Source organism: Patiria miniata, unplaced genomic scaffold, assembly GCF_015706575.1.
Source record: "Patiria miniata isolate m_02_andy unplaced genomic scaffold, ASM1570657v1 HiC_scaffold_5, whole genome shotgun sequence".
NCBI classification, from domain to species: Eukaryota; Metazoa; Echinodermata; class Asteroidea; order Valvatida; family Asterinidae; genus Patiria; species Patiria miniata.
In genome coordinates, this window is record NW_024037072.1 from 16,936,923 (window position 1) to 16,952,547 (window position 15,625).

Below are 15,625 nucleotides of genomic sequence, written 5' to 3' on the forward strand. Positions count from 1 at the left end.
AAGCAACTTCCCGGGTTGAGGTAGGGCAGCAAGACCACCTGAAGCTGCTGTCAGTATGCCAGGATGTGCTGTACTTGTCAGGTAGAGGAAAGTTGGCCACACCGAAGCACACTGCATTGTCAATGGCCATTCGACACCTGTCGGGCTCTGCACAACTCGTTGGTTTGTTAAATGGGTTGGTCCACTGCACATCCGTGACATCTGTGCTCGAGCATGACACAGCTTTGGCCAAGGGGCAGTTGATGTTGGGTGAAAATCCAGCTCCAGAGGATGTCAGAGTAGGGGCAATTACTACCTTGGTGTGGGAAAACATTGATTTTGGGGAGGAAACCCTGTCTGGTAAGGGTACAACCCATAGCACATCTGGAATCATTGTTCAACCGGGTATTTATGTGTCATCACATCCCCCATTTTCATCTGGTAGTCGTGCACCACAAACCAAAACCACAAAATGGACACTCCAGAGAGCCCCATCCCATATTGCGTCTTATTTTGGTGGAAAGCAACAAGGCCCACAACCATTTGCCACAGAAATTCAAATTGAGGAGAGTGAATTCACCCAGTTTCAGAAACAGGCAAGCAGATTAGATCACATCTTCTTCATGTTACGTCAGACTATTCATGGATGGACAGGATTCAATACCGTACTTCAAGGCGCCATGTATCCACCAAAGGCATTGGTCCGGTACCTGCCTCTGATTGATGCAAGTCTACCGACCATGACACTGTCTACTCCATACTTCTCAGAAGTTTAGAGTACGCAGACAAATTAGACTTGAATGAGGTTGTCGTAGTGTTCGATAAAGCCATCTATGCAAAGGTGCAACAGATCAAGTGGCAAAACGAAATCTTCACTAACAGGTTGGTTGTCCGACTGGGTGTATTCCACACCTGCCTGTCCTTTCTAAACTGTCTTGGTACAAGATTTGGAGATGGCGGTTTGAGAGATGTGATGATTGAATCAGGTTTGATTGCGGAGGGTGCCGTAAATGGAGTTATGAGTGGTCACCATTATAACAGGGCAATGAGAACTCACAAGGTAGTGTGTGAAGCCCTGCATCGGCTGATGTTTGATGCTTACCTTGGTACCCTGCAAGATGAGGAACTAGAGTCAGCACATCATCTTCTTCATGAAATGCGTCAGTTATATGTCTTCCTTGGTTCAGATTTTGCTGATCAGTTGAGCAGTGAAGAGAATGGTGAGTTAATTCAACTTGAAGAGTCATACAAGAGGTACATTGAAGAGGCCTGCAAACACAGCAAAACGTTTGCCTTCTGGACGTCCTATATGTCTATGGTGCAATTTTTGTTGATGCTGATAGGAACCAGCAGAGAAGGCGACTGACAGTTACACCTTTCCAGTATTAGGAGTATGCTGCCTTGGTATTTTGCTTACGACAGAGTGAACTAGACCAGGTATGGGGCAGTGTACTGGCTCAAAATGTTTGCCTTGCCGACGACACATCCTCACCTCCACAATGGAATGATGATGAAACACTTTGCAGTTCAGATGCAAGATGAATATGGGTTTTCTCAGATTCACTGCGATCAACTAATAGAGGAGACTTGCAACAGGGACTCCAAGTCCATAGGAGGACTGACCTGGTTTACCAGAAAGAAGGGGGCAGTTCAGCGATGGCACTTGACTTGGCATCAGCTTTCGGGTATAACTCACAAATGTCAGGAAATGGCTGGGAAAACACCTGGTAGAGGAAGAATGCGCAAGGATCTTGATGTGTCGCGCAATCAACACGATGAGAAGGCTACACAGGGGGTCATGGAGACCATCTCAAACATGGTAAATCCTTTTGAATGTGAAGGCAGCGACTTGATTCATATCTCATCTGGTGTTGTGGCAAATGATACAGTGTGTGAGGACTTGATGAAAGCCAAGGGCCTTGGAGAGGACAAATGTGTACAGTTCATCAAAGAGCGGTTGCAGAGTGACCAAGTGGGGTTCTTTGACGCATTGAAGAAGAACAAGTTGCTTACATTCTCAAATCAGGGCAAAGAAGCGACCCGGCGAGTCAATAACAAACAAGGAGTATTGAAGGCGAACCGTGATCTCTTTGCTCGTCTGCTAGTAATAAGCCAAGTAAGGAATGCCGATATGAGAGAGGTGTTGTCTTACAGTCTTGGGCCTGTACCTCATCCTATAGCCACAGAGAGTGGCCATCTGTACAAGAACTCCAAGTCTGAAAATGTACCAGAGTTAGAGTGTCGTCATGAAGAGGCAGACACCCGGATGTTTCTGCACTGTGCTTTCATCTCCTCTCAGGCTTCACCCAACAGCCCTAGGAAGAGCATTATCAAAAGTCCCGACACTGATGTTTTCATTGTGGCTCTGCATCACAGCAGTTTTATTGAGTCACCCTTACTTTTTTTCACACTGGCAGTGGAAAGAATTTGCGCACAGTCAACATCTCACAAGTGAGCCATGTTCTGGGAGCAGAGACAACACAAAAACTGATCGGTCTCACTGTTTGACTGGCTGCGACTCCACAAGTGGATTCCAGGGCAAAGGAAAGACAACAACAGCTAAATTGGCATTAAAGGTATAAATATATGTGTACAACATTTGCTTTGCAAAAGTTTTCAGAAATGAGTGGATTTTAGGGTAAGTTTTAAAAAGAAAATATTGTTAACTGTCATCTCAGGAGCTGAAGAGTTTGTCTGCCATCTGTACAGACAGCTTGATTGTGCCTATATGAACATTGCCAGGTATGTGTTTAAAATGCATTAGTTTTGTCAAATTCAAGCACACAGAAAGCAGTACAGCCTTCTTGTTGAAAGACCATAACCAGATGCTACATGTCAGTTCAGAGTAGTGTGTGGATAAAGAGTGCTTTATATTCATGTTTTGTTTTACTACAACTTGAGGACAGTATTTCTTCGCTAAATTAAGTCACAGACCAATGAACTGCTCCACAAAAATATCCACAAAAAAAACAATTCGGTCATATAAAAGTTTTTTTTTTAAGTTAAAAGTTAAAACATACAGTGCCTGTTGCACATTAAGAAAAAGTAATTCACAATTAAAAAATACTGTCATTTAAGAAAGAGATTTTTCTTGTAATTTGACAACTTGCAGATACAACATGTTCCAGATGGGCACTGTGATGGAGTCGTCGATGCCGCCAAATAAGGATGCCTTGCACCTGCATGTAAAGAGGGCCAATTACCAGGCAGCCATTTACAAGCGGGCCCTGGATGCACGTCCTGAAGTGCGGTCTCCACACGGAAGAGATTGGAAGGTCATCGGCGATGACATCGGTATCCACTGGATGGATCGTCCCCCTGCCCCAGAACGTGCCATGGAATTTTCCCATTGTTCTTGTAGACAAAGTCAATGTACAAAAGGCAAGTGTAGCTGTCTCGAAAACAAACTGCCATGCACAGACTTGTGCAAGTGCACAAACTGTGAAAACATTCCAGGTGAAGAGCAGCACACTTCACCCGAAAGTGATGATTCAAATATTGAGGAGTAAATTAACCATCACGTACATGTTCGGCTATCTAAATATGGAATAAGATTGTCACTTCAGAAACGTTAAATCACACATTCTGCTTCCAATCCCACTTAAATATTTCGAAATATGAATCCATAGGACTCGTTTTTAAATAACTTACATTGTTATAGGGACGTACTCGCCTGAAAAAAAACCCGTTGATTTTGTGGCGGACGTTTTCCAGTTGCAGGTTCAGCAAGGGGATGGGAAATAATTTTACCGTGTTTTCTTTGGTGACAATCTTTTTTTTGTGGTAATTTGTAAGGGCTTAAAACAGGTTATTCCTCTTCGGTAATATTCATGCTAACAGTCTTATTTGTTGTTGATCAAATAGACTCTATTAAGACATCCTTGAGAGCTTCTTGTTACTGTAATTCCTTTGGGGGGGGGGTGGATGGGTGCAGAAGATGTCGTTTACTGAGAATTGTCCTCCAAGATGCTATGCAAAATGCCCATTCTCTAGTGTAGCGGCCAAACTCAGATAGATTTCTTATTTTTGTTTTGCCAAGTGAGGGCGCTGTTGCGGGAATACGGGAGCTAAGCAAAAGCAACATGGCTTCAGCTCAATCATGTCAATGACGACAGAATTTGCAACCTGTGGAATTCTTCGCCCAAAGCATTAACTGGCCAAGGTTTATTAAACGGTTGGTTACTCTTAAATAATTTATATCAATGATTCAGTAATTAATGTGAGATTTAGTGATATTTTGTAAGCCTAAAAGTTGTACAAATGTACATGTATTTTCCACGCATGTTATTTTGGATCTTGTTATTAAGCACATGTACAAGTATCATACAGGGTGTACATAAACCCTTTTTGCATTTAGATAAACTCATCTGTCCTTGTACATTGTAGGGGCCTACACACATGTGTACGTGTATTTAGCCTTTAGTTTGGACATTTGTGTGCAAGTATTAAGAGTACATGTACATGTAGGTGATATGTAATTTGAGCTGATTCTGTTAATTAGGTTACACAAACTCTTGATACATGTAATTTCTTGTAACACATACATTTTATTTTCCATTTTATTTATTGTAGTCAATCTGTGCCTATACCTGAGCCTGACAAGTGTACGACTACCAAAACTGTCAGAAGTTGTACAAGACAATAAAATCTTCTGGATCTGCGCACAGCATATTTTCGTCAGTAATCTTTGGCAGATTCATCATTGACGTTTACTACCAGGATGGATAAAGGGGCAGAAGACCTTACCACGCAAGGAGCTACATGTCATGACCATGAGAAAGTTGACATGGACAGTGAAGATACTGCTTTACATGAATCATCGAGGGCAAGAATGCACACAGAAAAGGGACTTGCCTACCAAAAGGACATGAAAGCAAAGCGCGTGTCACAGCTGTTCAGGCAAATAAAGTCGAAAACTGAAAGGCTTGAACTTCTCATGAATGAAAAGCATGACCAAGGTGAAGTACGCGCTGAATATAAGGAATGGATGTCAACTTACGAGGACTTGCTCAAAGAGAACAGCGAGTACTGTACTTTGCTGTCCAAGGAAGAATTACATGAGTATCTGGACAACAGTTGGGACAGTAGAGATACCTACCTGAAGAACTTCAAGGTGTATTACTCCAACTGGGAAACGGTCCGGTCACAAAAGGAGCAAGATGTCGGAGTTCCACGCCAACGCCATGGCACCACTGACAGCGAAAACCTGACAAGCATATCACGCATCAGTGGAAGGGGCTGAAGAGCTTCCATTGCCAGCGCTGTAGCATCGGCACGACTCAAGGCGGAGCAGGAGAAAGCGGCTTTGGAGGCAAGAATGAAGGCACTCAAGAGGAGACGAGAGATAGAGATGGCCAAGTTGAAATTGAGGTTGGAAGAAGAGGAGCTGAATTTGACCACAGAACTGGACATTGTTCATGCCAAGGAAAGAGTTTTGGACAGTTTTGAATTACAATCAAATGCTGTTTCAATTAGAGATTCAAATTCAGTAAAGCAGTTGAATAATGAAACTGTGTCCATAGTAGCACAACCCAATAACCAGTCACACTTGGTAGACCAGACAAATAGTGGTCAGTCTGCACTAAATGTGAATGCTCATAGTTTTACACCAGAAAGTCATAACCAAAGTAGTAGTGTACAAGTACATGGTAAACAAAGTTGTAATAGTTCATCATGCCATAGTGTACCAGTGCCATTGCATGTCAATAATGACCATTCTGTTTCAGCTCAAGGTGACAGGCACTGTGACAGCAACCGAAGTGAAACTGGCATGTCAGGTGACAACGCTCTTCTTGCAGTTGTCAGACAACTAAAAAGGCCTACTCCTGAGATCAAGCGGTTTAGTGGGGAACCAGTCGACTACCGGAAATTCATCCGGCAGTTCAACACTAAAGTGGCAGTACATACTGATAATGACGATGAGCGAATGAGCTACTGGAGCAGTTCACTACTGGAGAGGCATATAAAGTTGTCTCAGGTTTCAGCCATCTTCCTGCTGAGCAAGGATACCCTGCAGCTCTAAAAGAATTGGCATCTAGATATGGAGACATGCATCTCATGGCCCACTCCTTCATCAAGAAAGCACTCGATTGGCCATGTGTTCGTCCGGACAACCCGAAGGCACTTGATGACTTCTCAATTCTGCTGGTTGAGTGTGAAAATGCTGTAAAATGCATTCAAGCAGTGAAGGTCCTCGAGTACCCCGACAACATGAGGAAGTTGGTGGGTAAACTACCATTCTATCTTCATGACAGGTGGAGAAATGATGATCTACAGACCTCAGACCAAGGCGAGACTGTCCAATTTAGCCAACTGGTTAGATTTGTAAAGATGGAGGCAAAGAAGGTGATGGATCCCATGTACGGCAGAGAGGCCCTGAGCCAAGATGTAAAAGGCACAGGGGCAAAGGTCGTCACCAAGCACACCAATCGTTCAAGGGGCAGTTTTGCAACCGAGGTTTCAAGTGGCCAATCCGAGCAGACATGGCGTAACAGAGAAGGAGACAACAGGTCGACAGCAGTAAAGTCTGGCAATGAAGTGAAGAACGTGTGCATATATTGCACTGACACAGGCCATCATACTGACAAGTGCAAGCGTCTGTCCAGTTTGCCTCTGTCTGAAAGAACAGAGTTTGCAAAATCCAAAGGTCTATGTTACGGATGTCTCAAGCGTGGTCACCAGAGTAAGGAGTGTCGCCATAGATCCACTTGTGACATTTGCAAACGTCGACATCCAACCTGCCTCCACGATGAGAATAGAGTTCCCAAGCCCGAGTCAAAGCCTAATCCAGATGGCAGCAGTGGGCAGTGTGCAAACTTTGCAAAGCATGCAGGTCGTAATACAAGGGCCGGTCAGCAGGGTCAATGCACCATGGCAATTGTACCGGTTAAAGTCCGGCTGAGAGATGGTATCAAGGCTGTACCAACGTACGCATTCATGGATCCTGGAAGCACGGTTTCCTTCTGTAGTGAGAGTCTAGCCCGGCAGTTGGGAGCAAGTGGTCCATGTAAGTCCATTACATTGGACACCATGGGTAAGCCCTACTCCATGAAGACGTATCTCATCGACGGGCTGAAGGTCAGCGACTTAGACATGACGAACGAGATTGATCTTCCAGTCATGTATACCAAAGACACAATACCAGTTTCCCAGCACCATATTCCAAAGACTGATGACATCTCCAGGTGGGACCATCTTAAAGACATCAGCTTGCCTGAAATAGATGCAGACATTGGACTCCTGATTGGTAACAATGTGGCAGATGCCTACACCCTGTTTGATCTGAAAACTGGTCCAGCGGGTAGCCCTCATGCTGCAAGAACTATGCTCGGTTGGGTGGTTTGGAATGTGATGAGAGACGCTGAAGAAGTACAGAGTGACATAAGTTGTAGTTTCTCTGTAAACAAGGCTGAGGTCACAGCAGTAGCAGAGGTAGATCAGCTCAAGCATCTGGATAGATTAGTTAGAGAGACCATCAACATGGATTTCCCCGAGAGGCTCATTGACGACAAGAAAGAGCATTCTGAAGAAGACATCAGATTCTTGGCGTCGGTGAACAAGTCTATCACTCACAGAGATGGTCACTACTGTATTGGTCTACCTTTCAAAGAAGAAGATGTAAAGCTGACTGACAACAAGTCAATGGCATTGAAGCGCCTTGATAGTCTGAAACACAAACTACAGAGAAACAGTGAATTCGGCAGTGACTACAAAGAGTTCATGTTCAAGATTATGAGTGAAGGCTACGCCGAAAAGGTCCCACAAGAAGACCTACATCGGGCAGACGGCAGGGTGTGGTATATTCCGCATCATGCAGTTTATCATCCCCGCAAGCCCGATAAGATTAGAGTAGTCTTCGATTGTGCGGCTACATACCTGGGTTCATCTTTGAACAACGTCTAACTCCAAGGACCAGATCTCACAAACAGTCTGATGGGTGTACTCCTGAGATTCCGTCAAGAGGAGATAGCTATAATGGGAGACATAGCCACAATGTTTTTCCAAGTAAGAGTTCCCAGTGAAGACCGTGACTGCCTCCGATTCTTCTGGTGGCCAAATGCCAATCTCAAAGAGCAGCCAGTTGCCTATCGTCTGAAAGTCCACCCATTCGGAGCAGTGTCGTCACCGAGTTGCTCAAGCTTTGCTCTTAAGCAAACTGTTGAGGATAATGTTGGTGACTACGGAGAGGCTTCATGTGACATAGTGAAGAGAAGTTTCTATGTAGACGACTGTCTTGTCTAGGTTGGTACAGAACAAGAAGCTGCTCATTTGATCCAGAGTACCACAGCCCTGTGCAAACAAGGCGGCTTTCATCTGACAAAATGGGTGTCAAATAGCCATCAGGTTCTGCAGACGGTGGCAATAGAGGAACGGGCAAAAGACATCAGAGAGTTGTCGATGGAGAATCAGAACCTTCCCAATGAGCGAGCTCTGGGGGTTTATTGGTTTGTGGAATCAGACAGCTTGGGGTTCAAAGTCAGTTTGCCAAAGCAACCTGCAACACGACGAGGAATACTTTCTATCACGAGTTCAGTTTATGATCCTCTGGGTATCGCAGCTCCTTTCGTGTTGAAGGCCAAAATTCTCCTTCAGAGTCTTTGTCGACGAGACATAGGATGGGATGAAGAGATCCAGGGAGAAGATCTTAGAATCTGGAATCAGTGGCTCAGTGAGGTGAAAGACCTGGATCAGCTTAGGATCAGGAGATGCTACAAGCCTTCAGGGTTTGGGCAGGTTGTAAGCTGTCAGCTTCACATCTTTGCAGATGCTAGTGACGTAGGGTATGGTGTGGCTGCCTATCTCCGGCTTTGTGATGAATCTGGGCGCATCAGCTGTTCGCTTGTTACAGGCAAAGCAAGGGTTGCACCTTTAAAGAAGATGACTATCCCGCGTATGGAGTTGACAGCAGCAACCATCGCAGTTAGACTTGGCAAAGTGCTTACTCAAGAGCTGGACTGCGACATACACGGCACCTACTACTGGACAGACAGTATGACGGTATTGCGGTACCTCGCAAACGAGAGTTGTCGCTTCCAGACCTTTGTTGCAAATCGCATTGCAATAATCAGAGATGCCTCTTGCTTGCAGCAGTGGAAGTACGTGAATACCAAATTCAACCCTGCTGATTGCGCAACACGTGGTCAGTCAGTGAAAAGGTTTCTTCAGTGCTCCATGTGGTTTGAGGGTCCAGGCTTCCTGTCTCAGCCAGAAACAGAATGGCCTCAGCAAGATGCCGATCTTACCAAGCTACCAGATAATGATGCTGAGGTGAAGAAGACTGTGCTGATGGCAGCAGAGACACCTATCAGTCCGGTTGACAGACTTCTGGAGCACTATTCAGATTGGACCAGGCTGAAACGGGCAGTTGCTTGGATATTGGTTGTGATGAAGCGCCTCCAAGATAGAGTAGCTGCAAGCGAGAGGTTGAAACAGGAGCCAGCACAGCAAGAGTTAGAACAGCAAGAACCCAATGCGTTGCACCGTTCACAGAAGCTCGAATCAGAGCAGAGCAGAGTTAAGCAAACTCTTTCATCAGGTGACAGAGAAAGTCTTAACCATACTCGACTTACCACAGAGAACCTTGAGGCTGCTGAGAGGGTTTTAGTGTACCATGTCCAGCAGAAACATTGGAAGGACGAAATCAAATTGCTCAACGAGAAGGAGAGGGAAAACCATCCTCGGTAGTCAAAAAGTCTTCTTCATTGAGAAAGCTTGATCCTAAGCTGGTAGATGGACTTCTACGTGTTGGTGGTCGGATTGGTAGAGCAGATCTCGACTTTGAGTCCAGGCACCAGGTACTGATGCCAAGAGACTCACCTGTCTCCAGGCTTATTCTTCAGCATATACACAAGTCAGTTGGACACTTGGGCAAAAATTCCATCCTAGCAGAGCTTCGACGACATTACTGGATAATTGGAGCACCTTCTATCATCAAGGGTATCGTCTCGAGGTGTGTCACTTGCAGGAGATACCAAGCCCCGGCTGAGCAGCAGAAAATGGCCAGTCTGCCACGAGAGCGACTTGCGTTGAATGAACCTCCATTCAGCAAGGTTGGAATGGATTATTTTGGTCCCTTTGAGGTGAAACGTTGTAGAAGTATGGTGAAGAGGTACGGGGTCATATTCACTTGTTTGACTTCGCGAGCTGTCCACTTGGAGTTAGCGCATTCACTTGACACGGATTCATGCATCAATGCAATCCGCAGATTCAGTGCCCGTCGTGGATCATTAAAGAGCATTCTCTCCGACAATGGAACCAATTTGGTTGGCGCAGAACGTGAGATGCGTGAGCAGATGAGAACCTGGAACCAACAGAAAATCCATGACAACTTGCTACAGAAGGGCATATCCTGGCAATTTAATCCTCCAGCAGGATCACATTTTGGAGGAATATGGGAGCGTTTGATTAGAAGCGTCAGGAAGATCCTCTACTCTCTGATGCGAGAACAGCATGTTCATCTGAGTGATGAAGCTCTCCAAACTTTGTTGTGTGAGGTAGAAGCTATCATGAATGGACGACCACTTACCGAATGCCCTAACAGTCCCAACGACCTAGATGTCCTGACTCCGAATCATCTGCTTCTTCAACGGTCGGGCGAGAGTCTGCCTCCTGGGTTGTTTGACAAGCATGATAAATATCCTGTTAAGCAGTGGCGACAAGTTCAGTATTTCGCAGACCTCTTTTGGAACAGATGGTCGAAGGAGTACCTGCCTATGCTTCAAGAAAGGCAAAAATGGACCCACCCCAAGCGGAATGTGACTGTGGGAGACATTGTGTTGGTGGTTGACTCTTCGCCAAGAAACTCATGGGCGCTTGGCAGAGTACTTGAAGTTGTCAAGGACAAGAACGGATTTGTTAGAAGTGTCAAGTTGAAGACAAAAACTTCTACTTTAGTTCGCCCTGTAACAAAGCTATGTCTTCTAGTTGAAGGCAGTGTTGAGTAGTTGTCAGTATTTACAGACATATTGTTATGCGTTGTATCCACCAAGATTTCAAGTGTTAGTTTAAAGATAATAGTAAAGTTTGACCTTGTTTATTGGTATTATGTAATTGCTTATTGATTAATAACCAATTAGAGGGCCGGTATGTAGCGGCCAAACTCAGATAGATTTCTTATTTTTGTTTTGCCAAGTGAGGGCGCTGTTGCGGGAATACGGGAGCTAAGCAAAAGCAACATGGCTTCAGCTCAATCATGTCAATGACGACAGAATTTGCAACCTGTGGAATTCTTCGCCCAAAGCATTAACTGGCCAAGGTTTATTAAACGGTTGGTTACTCTTAAATAATTTATATCAATGATTCAGTAATTAATGTGAGATTTAGTGATATTTTGTAAGCCTAAAAGTTGTACAAATGTACATGTATTTTCCACGCATGTTATTTTGGATCTTGCTATTAAGCACATGTACAAGTATCATACAGGGTGTACATAAACCCTTCTTGCATTTAGATAAACTCATCTGTCCTTGTACATTGTAGGGGCCTACACACATGTGTACGTGTATTTAGCCTTTAGTTTGGACATTTGTGTGCAAGTATTTAGAGTACATGTACATGTAGGTGATATGTAATTTGAGCTGATTCTGTTAATTAGGTTACACAAACTCTTGATACATGTAATTTCTTGTAACACATACATTTTATTTTCCATTTTATTTATTGTAGTCAATCTGTGCCTATACCTGAGCCTGACAAGTGTACGACTACCAAAACTGTCAGAGGTTGTACAAGACAATAAAATCTTCTGGATCTGCGCACAGCATATTTTCGTCAGTAATCTTTGGCAGATTCATCTAGGTTGATGCCTTTGTGCATGGAGAATTGTTTCATATTTTATACTAGATATATTCACAAATCCTCTTATACATTGAACCATGTTCTCAACTGCAGTTCTGGTTTCTTTGAATGTTTATGACATTTTTCGTCCTTCAATCTTTCAAATGATTTGAAATGTAGACAACGGAATTGAATTTGCCATTGAAAGATTCAAGTCTGTTCACCATTTTTGCAATGACTAACCTTTATTGAGATACGAAGTTCTGGTCTTACCTTGACTGGTTTCGGTCTTACCTTCATGGAAGGACACAGGTAACTAAAATTGGGAATGTCTTATCGAACAAATCTGATGCTATTAATTTTGGAGTCCCACAATGAACTTTCTTGGGCCCATTATTATTTTCCATATTTATTAATGATATCACGTCAGTGACTGAGCATACTAAATTTGTCTTTTGTGCTGATGACACTTCTATTTTTTACTCAAGTAAAGATATTCATCAGATCAACTTGTATCCAGAAAATATCAAACTGGCTCAATGACAAGAGATTAAAACTGAATACTATCAGGTCCAAAAGCATGTTGATTCGTTCAGCCCAAAAACGTGCAAGATGTGAACATCCTAATATTGATACTTATTTTTTTTTTGGGGGGGGGGGTATTATACTTTTTGCTTTTGCCAATGACAGTTATTATTTCTCAAGTATTTTTAATTACCATTTACCGTATTGTTTTTTGTACGAATAAAATGCATCAAAGGCTGAAAATATAAACCCTGTGGTCATGTTAATTTTTTTTCTATTCAGACTATATTCATTCGTATTTGTGTCGAACCCTCCGTTTAATTTTATTACATCTTAAGTCAGAAATACGCTGTAGTTTTAACCAAAACGAAAATTATACTCTAGTAATCAAAAATACCCTATTAAGAAGTTCAGTAAAGAACAATATATGTATTTTAAATGAAAATTTCAACAAAAGGAGGAAACATTTACACTGATGCTGGGAAAGGGTATTTAGAATCTTCCATGAATTTCAATGGGATGGAAAATTTGATATTTAAATTAATTGTTGGAACATTAAAAGTCACCCCAAGTCCCCTTTTATCGAGTCTTGGCTCTGTAGAGACCCTTTTTAGCAAGCAACAGCAATTAAAACAATCTTTCCCATTGAAAATGTGCACAGTTGTCCATTCCTGGTCAGTAGAGGGCGCCCTCTTTTTTTTGAAATGCTGATTAAAATGCAAATATTGAAATGATTGGCCACTTTGGGATTGTGGATCCATATGGTCTCAGCTAATAACCTGCAAAAATTTACTTAGTTCTGAGAGGTGCGCCACGAAAATCACTTTCTGGGCGTTTTGCAGCCATGCCCCGTGGTCTACGAGTCTTGCGCGTCTTTTGAAACCAAACACATACAACCACGGGTTGCATCGCAGCAAAAAATTTCCGGCGCTATGCGCCGTCAAAACTGAACTTCCCCATACACGTAGTGTACACAAATCAGAATAACCATTCATGCATATAAATAATTAATTAGCCATAATTCCAAAACCCTTTGACCTATAGTTATGAAATATCTTGTGTATGTTTATGATAAGTTGTTTTATGCATGTATTGAATTTCATAATATTTCGTCATTCAGTGGGCGAGATCTTGGGGGCGTGGAATCCTCCCCCGCCCGGTTGTGAGATGGTCAAATAACCCGGCCCTTTTAGGGTTAACCCCATTTGAATCGGGGGCCAAAGTATTTAGGGGGTACTGAGGACCAGGAGGGGAACATTGTGCACCTGAATAAGCCATGATGTGAAAAGTGTTTAATGCCCTCATGTGATGAGTGGAGATTTGACATAAAGCAAAAGTGTTAATTTTATTCAAGTTTTTGTTTGAAAAAAGGAGGGGTTGATAATGATACCGAATGACCAGGCTGCGTCACCTTTTTTAAAAAGAAAAAAACGAGAAACAAACAGTCATCTTGATTGTAATATCCTTAATATAGTTTCCTGAAGTTCTTGGATCAAAAGAAATGTCCACTGACTGTTTTCTTTGGAGAGTTTGTATCACGTTTTCTGGTCATTGTGAACCTCTGAATAATCACAAAAAAATTATTGGATCTTTCTGAGAAGAACAACAAAAGAAATAGTTCAAACTAGAGTCAAGGCATTTGTTGAGTTACAAACGCAGATAAGCCGGGCCGACAACTAATTCATTAGACACAGCCCAGTTAAGTTATGAATAATTTTATGTCAGAACAAAGGATCACGAAAATTTAAACTTTCCGGTACATCCGATGATTTTGTTTAAAAATTAAAATGAATCAAATTTCAGTACACATTTTATGTACACGTACAAATAATTTCTGGTTTGATAAGGTTCTTTAGTCCAAAAAAGGGAAAGTTAATACTGATTTAGTTCGGAGAGGACATATGTTGATTTTGAAGTTAAAATATCGTATGAAAATACGGAAAATATTAGTGTCTGTATAAATAACACCTTACTTCCGGTTAAATGACGTCACAGCAATAAAGATGGAAGGGTCAACATTGTAACGGATATCATTATTGGGCTACAAACAAAGTCATAAGAGAGGGATCAAATGATAGAATTAAAAAAAAATAATCATTTTCAAATTCTCCCAACAGTAACTTCTGGTCTGATGACGTCATCATTTTAAAACCTTGCAAAGTTATATGAGGTTGATAAAAAAAAATAATAGGGGCGATTTGGTTAAATTTGGACCAATGGTTAAAAAAAAAGCCGTATGTGATTTACCGCTAGAGGGCGCCATTTTAAATTATGACGTCATAATAATATTTGTGTGTCCTTTATATTCCGTTCTAACAACTTCCATAATTTATTTGCTCATAGTAAAGAGCTTCCGCTTTCCAGTTATATTCAATTTTTATTTTACTTCCGGTAACACCTGAATGTTTTTTAACATCTTTGGACGGGGGGTTCAAGTTAACACCAGTTTTTATCATAATCCCGTAAATCGTTTGGAAGAAATTCGGTTCGTTTTGATTTTGAGGCTTCCGTATGTATTTTCGAATTACCTAACTTTGACCTTCCGGTTGACCCGGAAGTAAAAATCAAACGAGTTCACGTACAAGACAAACAATTTACGGAATTAATGGTCTATCTGTTTGCAAGGTTGGAACATGATTGATCATTTTGTTCAAGAGTTATAGGTTAAAGAAGATCGTCATTTTTACAACGAAAATCGCTTGTAATTTGACACCTAATGACGTCATCATGACGTCAGAGTAAAATGCACAACTAGGGATGAGTGTCGATATATGTTGAAATTTACAAGTTCATACCATATACTGTTTAGGATAAACCCCACGGAGAAGTATTGTCCGGGAAAAAAAGGAGAGAAAGAAAGAAAGAAGATTTATGAGAACAATTCCAGACAAGTGGTCGGGTTGTGCTCGACCACCCAATCAATTTCTTAACTCAAGTTTAATTCGATCAGGGTTCTGGGAAATTGGGCTTTTTTAAGGTCAATGTTAGTTTTCTGCTGGCAGAAAACCAAAATTTTAAAACTTAATTATATGAATTGGCTTCTTTAATTACAATCGACGAAAACTTACCTGGGCAAAGTGGTTTTTCAAGTTTCCGTGACCCAGTTCCGATCTGATTTTTGACTTGACAGCTGACCTCTGTGCAGTAATTGCCATCGACACTGAATGGCATGGTTTTACCCGTAGGCGCGCTAGGCTTCGTGCCATTTAGAATGATGTAATACTCAATGTGTCTGGGTGGATTGGCATCTGCGTCACAAGTGATGATTCTGTTCCTGTATGTCAGGGAAGTTACTACTGGAGAAGCTGTCAAAAGAAAAAAACATTTAATTATATCAATTACAACT

General features: G+C 42.2%; 3 protein-coding genes and 1 long non-coding RNA gene across 4 annotated transcripts; all 4 read left to right on the forward strand.

Moving 5' to 3' along the window:
* Nucleotides 1–3,978: 3,978 nt before the first annotated feature.
* Nucleotides 3,979–4,648, forward strand: LOC119740456. The gene is made up of 2 exons (XR_005272681.1): nt 3,979–4,153; nt 4,552–4,648. It is a non-coding gene; the product is annotated as an uncharacterized LOC119740456 (long non-coding RNA).
* A 1,379-nt stretch (nt 4,649–6,027) lies between these two features.
* LOC119740748 lies at nt 6,028–7,881 on the forward strand. The gene has a single exon (XM_038216153.1). It carries the CDS (start codon nt 6,028–6,030, stop codon nt 7,879–7,881), a length of 1,854 nt encoding a protein of 617 aa, XP_038072081.1.
* Nucleotides 7,882–8,376: 495 nt separating this feature from the next.
* LOC119740749 lies at nt 8,377–9,663 on the forward strand. The gene has a single exon (XM_038216154.1). The coding sequence runs from the start codon at nt 8,377–8,379 to the stop codon at nt 9,661–9,663; it is 1,287 nt and encodes a 428-aa protein (XP_038072082.1).
* A 116-nt stretch (nt 9,664–9,779) lies between these two features.
* LOC119740750 lies at nt 9,780–10,922 on the forward strand. Its single transcript, XM_038216155.1, has one exon. It carries the CDS (start codon nt 9,780–9,782, stop codon nt 10,920–10,922), a length of 1,143 nt encoding a protein of 380 aa, XP_038072083.1.
* Nucleotides 10,923–15,625: the final 4,703 nt, after the last annotated feature.